At 42.4% G+C, this 13,887-nt stretch overlaps 3 protein-coding genes across 3 annotated transcripts; 1 reads left to right on the top strand and 2 right to left on the bottom strand.

The window, feature by feature from the left end:
• Window positions 1–272: 272 nt before the first annotated feature.
• znf277 (zinc finger protein 277) lies at window positions 273–4,553 on the top strand. Its single transcript, XM_028958639.1, has 12 exons — window positions 273–323; window positions 545–755; window positions 1,075–1,163; window positions 1,691–1,773; window positions 2,317–2,408; window positions 2,588–2,698; window positions 2,883–3,015; window positions 3,127–3,194; window positions 3,495–3,591; window positions 3,711–3,753; window positions 3,863–4,037; window positions 4,182–4,553. The coding sequence occupies exons 1-12, from the start codon at window positions 290–292 to the stop codon at window positions 4,366–4,368; spliced, it is 1,323 nt and encodes a 440-aa protein (XP_028814472.1). The 5' UTR covers window positions 273–289; the 3' UTR covers window positions 4,369–4,553.
• Window positions 4,554–5,111: 558 nt separating this feature from the next.
• tmem168b (transmembrane protein 168b) lies at window positions 5,112–9,311 on the bottom strand. Its single transcript, XM_028958480.1, has 4 exons — window positions 7,830–9,311; window positions 7,614–7,756; window positions 7,252–7,526; window positions 5,112–6,688 (listed from the first exon to the last, which is right to left on the bottom strand). Exons 1-4 carry the CDS (start codon window positions 8,985–8,987, stop codon window positions 6,156–6,158), a joined length of 2,109 nt encoding a protein of 702 aa, XP_028814313.1. The 5' UTR covers window positions 8,988–9,311; the 3' UTR covers window positions 5,112–6,155.
• Window positions 9,312–9,931: 620 nt separating this feature from the next.
• samtor (S-adenosylmethionine sensor upstream of mTORC1) lies at window positions 9,932–12,984 on the bottom strand. The gene is made up of 5 exons (XM_028959317.1): window positions 12,847–12,984; window positions 12,204–12,345; window positions 11,757–11,879; window positions 11,313–11,427; window positions 9,932–10,927 (listed from the first exon to the last, which is right to left on the bottom strand). Exons 1-5 carry the CDS (start codon window positions 12,941–12,943, stop codon window positions 10,301–10,303), a joined length of 1,104 nt encoding a protein of 367 aa, XP_028815150.1. The 5' UTR covers window positions 12,944–12,984; the 3' UTR covers window positions 9,932–10,300.
• Window positions 12,985–13,887: the final 903 nt, after the last annotated feature.

Raw genomic sequence — 13,887 nt, 5'->3', positions numbered from 1 at the left:
TAATGCCGAACTGTGAAGCGAAAGCTGGGGCTGGATTCATTAGTCATATAGTACATTTTAGTGATACAAAAATATAAATGATGTAATAAATGACATGACAATTCTTGCCCAGTTCCTACTTATGTTTTTATTATGGTTATCTCACCAAACCGTCTCTTGTTTACTGTGACGTGTGAAATGTTTAAGGTTGTTGTTCTTGTCCGTCGAGACGTTCTTCACCAATGGTCGAGGACCTGCTGCAGCCTGAGCGCGATTGGCCAGCCTTCAATCACGTGACTTGCAGACAGACATGGCCGCCCACATGGACCGTCTGGGCGCAATAGGTGATGTTTCATACTTAAAAATATTTTCCACGTCGCGTCGTGTGTTTAAGTTAATTAGTGTTTTTTAAAGATTGAATTTCACCTATGCTTGGTCCTCTTGCACTCTCAAAACTCTTATGAAATGTATATCACGCGGACCATGGCTTTGCTCAGAATACCAATGCGCAATCCGCCTGTCCACGAAGAACCCAAAACGGATGTTGTTCCGTTTCTCCGTACAGCTTCCCGCTCGACGGACTGCATCCTGGAGCCGCTGTCCTTCCCCGAGCAGCCGGCGGCCTCCGATGTCGCCGCGTCGTCGGAGCGGACGCTGCCCTGCTTCCTCTGCTCACATTCCGCTCTTCTGTCGGAGAAGAACACGCTCCTGAAGCACCTGGCGCTGGAACACAAGGTGGTCATCGCTGACGTGGGGCTCGTCGCTGACTTCCCACGGTACGTTTACTTCATCTACAGTCCATTCCTTATATGTTCCTTATATACTGCTGTTTTTATTTTTACAACTCACATCCACTGTCATGTCATGGACAATTTATTTGTATATTGAACCTTTTATGCCGTCGGCATATTATCTTGTACTGTTCACTTTCTGCCGTGACAATGTAAGTTTCTTGCTTGTGGGGCTAATAAAGGATCATCTTAATTTCTCCTGACCAGTCACGATCGTTTCTAGTTTGCCTGCAGTCTGCAGTTGTCCATTATCCTCTAATTGATGTGATTGCTGCTTGTTTCACTGAGAGCGCCTTTGTTACAGATATATGTTGTACTGGAGGACAAGATTTTCACAGCAGCCAATCACAGACTTTTGTAGTGTAATCAAGACCAACTCTGAGGGTCCCGCTGGTAAGTGGATAGTCAGCGACCTACTTTTATTTGTGTTACTTACATGCAGCCTACTTTCCAGCGATCCCTGGTCCAGGATGGATGAGGCCCTTTTCTTTTAATTTTTTTTTTACATTTTTTTTTTTTATCAGATAGATAGTGTCTTAGAAAGCACGTCCCTGGGCAACCCTCTGCCGGCCAACCCAGCCCTACAGTATAAAAACACAACCTGGACTGTTATATAGCCTTTATGATTTCCACACGAAAAATCTAACAAAGTTCCTCCAAAATCTTCCTCCAAAATGGGGAAGATTGGGTTCCTTTAATTGTAGGTTATTTACAGCAATAAAAAAACTTAAAACTATTTAACAATCAAGCTATGTTGGACATGGATATGTCTTGGATTTTATGTTTGAAGATACCTGCTGGACACTCACCCGTAATTCAGACATTACATGAATTCATCTTATTTTTATACACTGCATGCATAAGCATGGTTCTTGTGTAATTTATGTAAACTCATGTCAATGCATAATTTATTCTCTCAGAAAACCAGGAGAACTACTTCCTTCTATGTGACGTTCTGCCAGAAGACAGAATCCTGCGAGAGCAGCTCCAACAGAAACGACTGGTCTGTAGAAGATTCCTGATGATAAAAAAACACAGTTAAATAATATGATCTAATTTTGCATAGAAAGCAAGATTAAAACAGTAAACATTGTGTCCATGACCCTTAGAATACCATGCACTAGCTGTTGCCAAGCAACCCTGAGTGCTTCTTTCTTTACCTTAAGCAAGTACTTGCTTTGCCATAATCTGTATTATCATTTTTATTTTTTACCACTTTTAAACATCTTCAGCAAAGATCTGAAGAAAACGAGTTAGAATTAGTCAGAACACCACAAAATGTATTGAGTTATGTAACAAGGTAATGCATGAACTGCTGCAGGATTGTTCTCTGAACTGAACCTCTGCATGAACAGCTTTGATAATAGCAGCTCACATGCACTATAGGGGAAAAGAGGTCACATCCAGTTCAAAATAAGGGTCAGTACCCAACAGGGATATTATCAGCCGCTGGTTTGGTTAATCTAATGATAAATGTGCACTGTGTCCTGACAGCACACATCTCACATACACGAAGATGCTATTAAAAACATTTATTTCCACTTAGGAGGAGGTTCTTGAACAGCAACAAAGGGAAAGGGATGACTGTAACTTTCAACACGTATGCATGTTTTGCAATGAAGAATTCTCAGGGAACCGGTACGTAAATGACACAATCTGTGAATTTCAAATGTAGAAATGGCTGGGACATGAAGAAAATCATTAATATTAATTGCACGCTCAGCAGTACATTGCTAAACAATAAGATGTTGCAGTTTTGCCATGCGGATAGTATGGGCATCAGAAGCACCATTTCAGAATCTTATCTGTCTCTGCAGCTCCACACTGTTCAACCATATGGCCAAGGATCACTCATTCAGCGTGGGTTTGCCTGACAACATTGTTTATTGCAAAGAGTTTCTAAAAACCTTGGAGGAGAAACTGGACAGGTATGCTTCTTTTTTTATGGTTTCATGAAGTATTCATTTGAGGATCGAACAAGAATGTAGAGTTTTTCCAAGGATTTAAAATTTTCTATTAAAAATATCACTGTAGTATTAACATTATCACATTAGTATTAATTAGTATTCAGGTTTTTCATATTGAAAATGTATTTATACTGGTCATTAACAGTTTGCAGTGTCTCTACTGTGAGAAGACATTTCGAGACAAGACAACATTGAAAGATCACATGAGAAAGAAACAACATCGCCGAATCAATGCCAAAAACAATGACTATGACCGCTTCTACGTTATAAACTACTTGGTAACTACAGATATGGCGAGAAGAAGAACAGCATTTAATTTAAACGACATGATATTTAACTGATACTTAAATTGTGTGATCGATATAAAATGATTTTGCTGTTCTGTTTAGGAGCTGGGGAAAACTTGGGAAGATGTACAGTCAGAGGATGACCATGATATTTTGGAAGATAATGATGAGTAAGGATAACTTCATGTGATTGTGCTATGTTGTCATTCATGGGAACAAGCATTATATTTACTTATCAGAGGTGTTCTGGTGGTGTGAGGGGGGTATGAGGGCACACAATATGTTTTTTTATTATTCTGGCTGAGCAATGCATAGAGAAATTGCAAAAATGTTTTTTTTGGCTATTGTTGCATACCATAAGGTATCATCGCGATCTGAGCACAAGTGAGGCTGTTTCTTTGTGCAGAACCCTGAATAATTCATTTACAACTTGTAGGCATAATGCTTGTATTGTTCTGTCCTTTATTTAGTGACTGGTCTGACTGGCAGGAACATCCAGTTTGTGCTGTTTGCCTATTTTGTGAACAGCAGGCAGAGACAATGGACAAAATGTATAAGCACATGCAGGTGAGTTTTTGGTAGAAATACCCCCAGTAATATAAATTGCGATATAATTTACTTACTGCACAGTCTGATGATAAGTCAGTATTGAGCCTCTGTTAGTAAAGTTTCAACTTATTCTACAGAACACTCACGGATTTGATTTCCATCAGCTAAAGACTGACCTCAGTACGTTCATCTGTGGTTTGTACACCATTACTCACTATCAATTATCAAATGATCAATTACAATTATCTTGAGGTGGCATTTGGTTCTTTTTTTTCCCCTCCTCATACAGACCTGAAGTTTTACCAGCAGGTCAAGTTTGTAAACTACATCCGACGTGAGATCCACCAGTGCCGGTGCTACGGCTGTCAGGAGACGTTTTCTTCTGAGGCTGACGTGTTGCAACACATTTCAGACTCTGGCCACATTATGAACCTGCCTAAGGTGTCTGTGTGGGACCAGCCTCAGTGAGTAAAGAATGCTGATAGTGCATCAGGGTTTTTGTTGAGCTTATTAATTGTATTCTCTGTGACCGCTTTAATAAAAGTGAGTGTGTTGGTATTGCTTTGAGGTCATGATAACATTGTGGCAACATCATCTTTTCTCTCTAGGTATTACTTCCCCACATATGAGAATGATGCACTCCTCTTTGCCTTATCAGACAGCGATGGAGAATCCGAAAGTCTGGAACACACTGGAAACGTTCCTGTCATTGCTGAGGATATATCTAATCTTGAGGCCATTAAACATACCAGTGTGCTCAAACAGTTACTCAAAGACAGGAGCTCCTCTAGTTAATGCAACATTCAGATGCTACAAATTGCACTGTATAAACGTTTTACATATTAAGAATATGTACAGCCTATATAAATCTTATATTATTTTATGTGCTAAATATTGTTCTAAATATACTGATTGTCACTTTTTCAGGTTTGTATGTCTGTACAAACAATGTTGAAATATAAAATTTTTGGTAAATTTCAGTGTTTGCTGCTTTGAATACAAATCATATTATTAATTTTATCAAAACATCTGGTGATCATGTGAATAAACTGGAACGTTTCCTTAGAAAATAATGATTACTCCCTCATGATTAATGTCTCTATAAACTAATTAGGTGTCACATATATTGAGTTCATAACTGTGAGGCCATGTTAGTCTTGATCTTTGACCACCAAATTCTGACATTTGAACCTAATTTAAAGATATTCCACAAAGTGATAAATGTTTTCAAGCCTGGAACATAATTCCAGGGGGACAGTCACTAGTGTGGCGACGTAAAAATGTATTCACACCATGTCTCAAGGATTATTCTTAATTATTTATCAAATAGGATTTATATTTCAAATAGAAAATAATCCTAGCTGTGCCTAACCATTTTTTTTTACAGAAATTGATGATCATTGCGTCTGTTCATCTGCTGGGTCAGGGCTCTAATCAGGATAGAGCAAATGTTGAACAGTTCCAAATACGTTTGTAAAAATTGCAATACCACCCTCAGTCCTATAGAAAACATACTGACTATGAGAACAATAAGTCTCTAAAAGCTTCAGACTTTGGTTCATTTATTATTTTTAACAATAATAAAAAATTACAGACTTATGAACAATCTGATTATGTACATCATAAAAATATTACATTTTAGTATGAAAAGGTTATCCACCCTATAATTTACAATTCAAATTCAACACCACAGTATAAATATGTTAGGAAAAGAAGTACAATCTAAACAGCAGCACAGCCCATTTTAGGATGTCTGACATATTTTGGTATAAATGTCTGTAAAAAATAAAATAAAAAACAAATTCCATGTCTTCCTAACAACCTGAGTTGAACAAGTTACTGTTAAATACAAAAATAGTAAAATACTCTTCGTTCCAGTGTTGTTCTTTTAGTTTAATAGACAATCATTTAAATTTCATAAAATATAGATTTTCCTGTTCTTCTTCAATTATAGCACTAGCAACTTAAAGAGTCAAGACATCCCTATGGCTTCAAACAATGATTATCCCTTCACACCAACACCAGTTTTGGTACATTTTATATCTGACAAACATAAATGCAATTTAAAGTGTGTACCAGAGGTAGGAATTAACAAGGCACTTAAAACTGCATTCAGACGTCCATAACTTATGCTGCTCGACACAACTCAACCTAAATGCACCAAACAAAGTAATAGAACCCCAGACCATCTGCTGCAAGCAAAAAGAAACTCTAAAATTAACTATGTGTTCTTCCCACACAATATGTCTTATAAAAACACAGGATTGCAGAGAGCAGGGATGAAAAACATTAACGCCTCAAGTGTGGACTTATTAAAAGTGCAAGGACCTAAAAGTAAACTAATATCCCTTGAAGCAGACGCTGATGAAAAAAAAAAAAATTTGGAATCAGTAACATGGTCAATAGTCAGTATCCAACGATATATATCTATATATGGGTTCTACATCACAATCAGAGTTTTGGTACTGAGACGCAAAAATCAGTCTCAAATGAATGTTTCTTCTCATAACCATGAGAAGAAACATTTCGCTTTGTGGTACAGAGCCCTGGGGAAACCGAGAGCTTACTTTCATTCTGGCCAGCTACGATTTAACCAGCTTGATTCCTTGGCCAATGTCTAAGACGGCAGGAGGAAACCAGTTCAGCTTCATCCTCCTCAGACAACGAAGGAATAAACTACACGCCCACCACAAATTCAGTCCACCGGCCCAGTTTGCCACCTGAACCACTGGGTATGTTATCCTCCAGTGTTTGGCCACGTCGCTCCCAGTGGGCAAGTGAAGCTCGTAGTCACCCCAGGTCTTGGAAAGCCCATAGATGGCAGACAACGTCTGTCCCCTTTCAGACCATTTAATGCCGTTGTCTGGGTTACAGTTAAACTCGACCCATTTAGCAGTGAAATCCCCAAGCTGCGGGGCATCCTGGAGCTCCACATCTGTGGTGTGGGACAGCATTGCACCCTGTACAGCCACAAAGTTCCCTTCCACCATGCGAACTTCTTTCACCCACGGCAATGAGTTTTCTGTATCTAGGATGAGGATGAGACGAGAGCAGAAGCCCATATTTTTCTCCCTCCAGAATCCAACAATGTCGTCCAGCTGGAGGGTGTTGCCTCCTGCACAGACAAAAAATACTGATATAAATCATATATTTACATGAATGGCATTTATCAGACGCCCTTATCCAGAGCGACTTACAATCAGTAGTTACAGGGACAGTCCCCCCTGGGGACACTCAGGGTTAAGTGTCTTAACCCATTTAGACACTAGACTACTGCCACAAGGAATGAAATGGATGTATTTCTACAAATAAATAATAATATTACTAAATGAATATTATTTCACTAGTTCCTCAAACTGAGGAACTGAGAGCCTTGTTTGGTTTATACAGGGTGGTAGTAGCCTAGTGGGTAACACACTCGCCTGTGAACCAGAAGACCCAGGTTCAAATCCCACTTACTACCATTGTGTCCCTGAGCAAGACACTTAACCCTGAGTTGTAACCCTGTAAGTGAAAGTGAAGTGATTGTCACTTGTGATACACAGCAGCACAGCACATGGTGCACACAGTGAAATTTGTCCTCCGCATTTAACCCATCACCTTGAGCGAGCAGTGTGTGGGGACGGTGCTTTGCTCAGTGGCACCTGGTAAATGCTGTAAATGTAAATGTTTACAAACCTGCTAAGGCCCAGTCCCCATTGTGATCGGTGTGTCCACTGTAGAAAAGCATGTAGGTGTCGTGTCGTGGGCCATCAGACGTGCGGTAGTCCAGAAAAAATCTGAGCTTCGACTGCAGTCCCTCTAGGCTCATCCCACTGGTGGAATAGTCACAGCCGTACGCCTCGATCATGTGGTAGGAGAAGAAGCGCTGCACGTTGTTCAGCATGGCTGTGGAGCGCAGATTCAGCTCTTGCACTTGATCGGGGGGCAAAAGCGTGGGCTGGCCATCCGGACTGCGGGGAGATCAAATACACGGAATGAGTCCATTCATGGCGCAGCATTAACAGAGAACCGCCCATCAGGGCGTGGCCTCGTCTTACCTGCAGTAATTTGTAGGGACGACCACAGCATATCCCACCGCAGTCCCACCGAGGCACGTGCCCAGTTCACAGAAGAGGCCATGAGCGAGTGACTCGAGGTGCAGGACGAGGAGGAAGACGCTAATGAAGAGACTACTTGCTGGCTGTAAGACGCAGCACGATTACATTTCTTTTAGCAGTAGGTCTGGAGCAAATCGTACGTCCTGAACTACGTACCTGCCATGAAAATGCTCCAAGAACAATGGTGGACAAAACGGTGAAAAGCACCAGACGCTGCGAAATGAGGCAAAAGTGGCGCATCCCTTTCGAGGCCATGACCCTGTCCAAGTTGTTGACCTCTGACCTCTGGCTCAGGCACATCCTCTGACAGTCACTGAGCTTTGTGTAGAAACCCCACAGCGTGACGATGAAGATCATGTGACAAGCTATCCAGAACATGCCCAAGACACAAAAGCCGGGAACGATCCACAGTACCAGGTCCCCTAATATCAAGGCGGACAGGACGAGCTGCGCGATCTCGACAAAGACCACAGGCAGAAGCGAGAGCTTGCGCCACAGGCCACCACAGAGGAGCAGCGGCCGCCACCGCTCCGTTGCAGACAACCCACTGAAGTACGTGTCCAGCAGCGGCTCGCAGACGAGGCGGCCGGAGAAGCAGGCCACGGCAAACGGGTTCACGGGGACCTCCAGGGACGGGAAGAAGACGGCGGCGCAGACGGACGGGAAGAAGGCGGCGCTGGCCAGGGCGAGGAAAGCCTTGGTCCGCAGGTTCACGAGCAGAGCGGCCAGGGCCGCGACGATCACGACCCAACTCGCGGCGGCGCACGCGGACCGGCCCACGAGCGCCGCACCGCCGGCCACCGCGAAACCGGCCAGCTGCAGGCCTTCCGCCGCGGTCAGGAAGCCGGGCCGGTGTCTGGTCCAGCCACCGAGCCGTTCCACCAGGGCCCACAGCCCGTGCAGGACCACGCTGGCCACCAGCAGGACACTGGCGGTCCACACCATGGCGTCCGGCCGCGGGGACGGACTGTGAGAAAAGCTCAAAAGGCCCAGCAGACAGCCATAACAGAAGTGGCAGAGGCTCAAGCCGAGTCCGGCCATGTTGAAGTAATAGTAGAATATACTGGCGATGCCCAGGACGAACACGAACACGACCACGGCGACGGACACGGCGGCGGCGGCGGCGGAGGAGTCCGAACTCCGCTCCCACTGCACGTACAGCCACAGGCCCGCAGCCACCAGGACGGGGAGCGTGGCCGAGCCGGCGAAGCAGCGCGCCGCGGCGCGCACCTTCACCTGCCCCGCGACGAGCTGGACCCGCAGCATGGCGGCGTACAGGCAGTGGCTCACGGCGTACCGGAGGAGCCTGCACATGTCCGCACAAGCGCGCAACGCGACGACGCGTCAGCCGCTGGCCATCTAGGCGACACTCGCTAGATCGCTCGGCGCCGGCAGCGCGGCCATCGGTGACAGGAGCAGAAGTTGCGCGGCTAGCAGCTAGCGGCTCCGAACGAAGACTCGAAACGAGTCGCTACGACCCAGCACTTGGACTGGAGCCGGACCGCGGACACAGAAATGACATGGTTGCTACTCCGCTACAGGGAGCGAGAGCTACTTTCAAAACTTTGTCCTTGCGCCATCGAACCGGTACGGAGAGCCGCTAGGGACAAACTGTCCCCGATGTAAAACAAAACAAAACAAAACGCAGTTTCCGGTGGCACAACACGTTTGAAAAGTTCAGCTGTATTCTAATATAATATTTATTGTAGAAATGCGAAATCATTTCGTAAATAAATATTAAATAGTTTGTAATGTATTACAAATATGTATTTAAAATAAATATTTATTTAAAAGTAATATTTAAATATATATATATATATATGTTTTTTAAACCAGTCTGGTACATACATATTAAGATCAATGAAACATAGAGGTTGGTCAAACAAGTCGAGTCAAGCAAATCACTGATTTTTTTTTGTGATTGTCATTGTGACACACAGCGCAGCACACGGTGACACAACAAAATGTGTCCTCTACTTTTAACACAAGCAGTGGGCAGCCACGACAGACGCCTGGGGAGCAGTGTGTGCAGACGGTGCTTTGCTCAGTGGCACCTCGGCGGACTGGGATTCGCTTCCTTAACCGCTAGGCCACCACTGCCCCTCAATTAAGTTCCTTTAATGGCAGGACTTGTGTATCATGTCACTTTTTTAAATAATAACACGCACACATTTCACTGATACATAAATTGATTGATCAAAGTGCCTGTTAGTTATTCTAAATGTATTCTCAAACAAAGCAGAATAAAGACAAATCACAATTGTTGAAATATGTATTTGAGAACTGCATTACCCAAACATATTTTCACTACCAGCAATGATCAAAAACAACAGAACGTCATGCCCGTGTCCATTTAATTCCTATTCGGTATTATTTTTTTAAATACAATGACAACAAATGACATTGGAAAACACATACAATTTATATAGAATCAACGTTTGTATACAACATTGTGGAGTTTATTTAAACATGAGTGCTTATTTAAATGTCTGGATCAGGAATACAAAACTTTATAGTAAAATGCAACAATCTTTTTAACTTTATGTGTGTGAAATGTTTCTTAAAATCCTTCCAAGTTCATCCAGCACAAAGGTCTGGAAAAAGATTGCAGAGGAGAATAGCTAAATTTAAAACTCAAACAGGATGGGTTCCCCTAGTTCATCAATTGGATCTATACTGCTTTGGCTCTCCTCAGAGTCTGAGTCATATGGGATGTCTGGCAGTTCTGTGAAGTCATGTGCTATTTGGTCATCTTCAAGATCTGAACGCATTTGTATCTCGCCATCCAGTCCTTCCTGTTCCAGAGAATGAAAATCCTGTGGGATGTAGAGCATCTCAGGGTAGTTATTGCTAACCAAGTCACTAGTGGTGGTTAAGGACACCTTGCGGAAAGCCAGCATGTGCATATGTGAAGATTTTTTGTACTTGTAACGACGGAAACCCAGTGACTCTAAAGCTGTGCGCCAGCTGCGCATCATGGGAGCGTTTCGATTCTGGTGCGAGGAGTCTGGCGTGACGATGAGCAGGAGGCCATTCAGTCCAAGCAACTCATGTGCCTTCTTGCAACAGATCCACCGTTGATAGGGCGAGGGGAAGTAGGATAAAAGCAGAGAAAAGACCACCACATGAAACAGTTGTGCAGGCAGTGCTTCGACAGGGCTGTGTAGCTCACAGAGGAACGCTTCAACAGCGTCAGACGCAAGCTGTAAAGGCTGAAGCAGCTGAAGATTAAGGAAGTCACAGTTGAGCACACTCTGAAAACAGAGAACCATTACTTGGTAAGAGTATATAAGGGTACATAAAATCCATTCTCAAATCAAACTGCAGACACAGTGGAAAGAATTTTGAGTGAAAAAAGCTCTCTCAGAAAAGGCAGTGCATCTATTAATATATCTGAAGTGTATTCGGATGTAATAAAAAAATTAAAATAGCAGATAAATAAAATTATACTTAAAACAATTGAAAAAAAACAGGTTTCGATGTGTCCTTTCAATTTACCATAAAATCAGCATATTCATAGGAGAAAATATTAGTAATAAGCCTAGTGTCTTTGTTTGAAATGCATTTTTATCAAACTGTTGATAAAAGTACTTGTTCGACTCCTGCCAGTTTAGCTGATTTGTAGAGCAGAGAACATACCTCAATGGCAGGCACTATATCAATACCAACAGTGAAGAGTTCTTCGAACTTCAGGAACGGGTTAAAACAGCTCCCTACATCTAGCAGTCGTATTTTTCCAGAATGAAGGTCTGACCTGCAAAAGAAGAGTAAACTAAAAACCAAACACTGAACACACTAAATGCACAAACCTTCCTGTGTTAACAGTAAGAGTTGATGCACTGGCTTATAATGTTGACGCAATATACAAAACAGAACTGACAGAATTCCAGAATGTGTTTTATTGTATATTTCCCAGAATGAGCTTCCTGCCCCATGCTATTCTTTTCATCATAACGTATGATGCATTTGAACTTTCAGCTGATTAAAAAAAAAACAAAACCAAAAAAATACATAATTTTTATGAACAGCCTCAAAAAAAAATCTACAGTGTAGCCCTAATAAATGTTGACGTAAGAGACAGACCTGGAAGTAATTTTGTGCGTCAGCTCATTTGGGGGTGATTTATTCAAGGCATGGCTTGAGCTTCTCACATCCTTCTCCAGCATCTTTTTCATTCCACCATCCAGAAAGTAGTCTTGACATACCCTGGAGAAACAATAAAACGGATGGATAATTCATTTAATGATTAGCAATGCCTGTTAATATTACATCGATTTGAATGAGTCAGCGTTACATATTTAATACTGCTGGGCAAGCACTTCATGATTCCAAGATATACAGTGATGTATAATGAGTCACATATACATTATGAAAGGTGGTAATAAATCAGTTAAAATGATCATGATACTCAAAACCCACTTATGAGTAGTACTTACAAAAACCCAATAACGTAGATCAACAACACACAAGACATGAAAACTACACGTTAACGGCATATAAAAAAAAAAAAGAACTAAAAAAACTTCGTACCTACGACACCACTCAATGCGGCCTTCTGATTCACAGTTCTTTGTCCAATGGTTGTCTGCCAGGGTTTTCATGGCAATCGCATACGAGTTCAGCGTCTGCTCATCTGCACAGTGTTCTTGCCATATCTTTTCAAAGTCACCCACTGAAATGCACAAATAATTAATATGAATAAAAAATTAACTATGCAGAGACCCAAAACAGAAAAGTAGTCCAGAAACAACAAAGAAATGAACAAAAGGCCCAAGTCAGAATCGTGACCTAAATTCCATGGAAATGTACTGTGCAGGAAAGAGGAAAAGTTTCAAGCAAGTTTTCATACTTCTCCAAGCCACAGTACATTACAGGAGAACATTTCACTTAGGTAATTAATTCACATTTTGTACGCTAATCGAATTTAGAATCTTAGCACTATTCGTATCTCTGATACTGCATTTAAATCAGGGTGAAATGCTTACATTTCAGATGGACTTCGGCAGAGGTTTTATTTCACACCAACCGAAAGACGTGAACTCGGTATTTAACTAAGTGAACCCTATTATTATGATTTTTTTTTTTTTACCTTAAATTAAACGTAGCTTCCAGAACACCGAACACCGGCCGTTTATTATAACCAGGAACAACTGGGCTCAAAAAGGAACCGTACCTTGCACATATTTCTTCCTAAGTTTTCGGTGAACTTTCTTCACAACACTGGACAATTTCTCCTGTTCGAGTTTTCTGCTGCGAATCTCAAAATCCATTCCTCTTCTTCTTGTAATGTTCCCTTCCTCTTCTTCGTCGGCAGGATTGACGCAGAAACGGCGCATTGCTGCCACCCACTGGTCCAGCGGGGAACGGCGCATGGACCTCGAGCCATCACTCATTCACTCACTGACTTCACTTTCTCACTCACTCACTTTACTCTCACACTCACTCACTCCACTCTCTCACTCATTCATTCACTGTATCACTCACTCACTCACTTCACTTTCACTCACTTCACTCTCTCACTCATTCATTCACTGTCTCACTCACTCAGTTCAATTTCACTCACTCCACTCTCTCACTCATTCATTCACTGTCTCACTCACTCACTTCACTTTCACGCACTTCACTCTCTCACTCACTTCCATTTCACTCACTCCACTCGCTCACTCATTCATTCACTGTCTCACTCACTCACTTCATTATCACTCAATCCTTCACTGTCTCGCTCACTCACTCACTCACTCATTCATTCACTGTCTCACTCACTCACTCACTCACTTCACTTTTACTCACTTCACTCTCTCACTCACTTCACTTTCACTCACTTCACTCTCTCACTCATTCATTCACTGTCTCACTCACTCAGTTCAATTTCACTCACTCCACTCTCTCACTCATTCATTCATTGTCTCACTCACTCACTTCACTTTCACGCACTTCACTCTCTCACTCACTTCCATTTCACTCACTCTACTCGCTCACTCATTCATTCACTGTCTCACTCACTCACTTCATTATCACTCAATCCTTCACTGTCTCACTCACTCACTCATTCATTCACTGTCTCACTCACTCATTCATTCACTGTCTCACTCACTAACTTCACTTTCACTCACTTCACTCTCTCACTCACTTCACTTTCACTCACTTCACTCTCTCACTCACTTCACTCTCTCACTCACTTCATTGACTCTCACACTCCACTTACTCACTTCAC

This window comes from Denticeps clupeoides, chromosome 17 (assembly GCF_900700375.1).
Source record: "Denticeps clupeoides chromosome 17, fDenClu1.1, whole genome shotgun sequence".
Lineage (NCBI taxonomy): Eukaryota > Metazoa > Chordata > Actinopteri > Clupeiformes > Denticipitidae > Denticeps > Denticeps clupeoides.
Note: the sequence above shows the minus strand (reverse complement) of the source record. Positions and strands in the feature narration are given on the sequence as shown.

Coding starts and splice junctions, on each gene's coding strand:
- samtor (XM_028959317.1), bottom strand. CDS start 12,943: ATGGATTTTGAGATTCGCAGCAGAAAACTCGAACAGGAGAAATTGTCC. Junction 11,428..11,756: donor ACGCACAAAATTACTTCCAG/GTCTGTCTCTTA, acceptor CTTCTTTTGCAG/GTCAGACCTTCATTCTGGAA. Junction 10,928..11,312: donor ATATAGTGCCTGCCATTGAG/GTATGTTCTCTG, acceptor CTCTGTTTTCAG/AGTGTGCTCAACTGTGACTT.
- tmem168b (XM_028958480.1), bottom strand. CDS start 8,987: ATGTGCAGGCTCCTCCGGTACGCCGTGAGCCACTGCCTGTACGCCGCC. Junction 7,757..7,829: donor TTGGAGCATTTTCATGGCAG/GTACGTAGTTCA, acceptor TGCGTCTTACAG/CCAGCAAGTAGTCTCTTCAT. Junction 6,689..7,251: donor TGGGGACTGGGCCTTAGCAG/GTTTGTAAACAT, acceptor TTGTCTGTGCAG/GAGGCAACACCCTCCAGCTG.
- znf277 (XM_028958639.1), top strand. CDS start 290: ATGGCCGCCCACATGGACCGTCTGGGCGCAATAG. Junction 3,195..3,494: donor ATTTTGGAAGATAATGATGA/GTAAGGATAACT, acceptor TCCTTTATTTAG/TGACTGGTCTGACTGGCAGG. Junction 3,592..3,710: donor AAATGTATAAGCACATGCAG/GTGAGTTTTTGG, acceptor CTTATTCTACAG/AACACTCACGGATTTGATTT.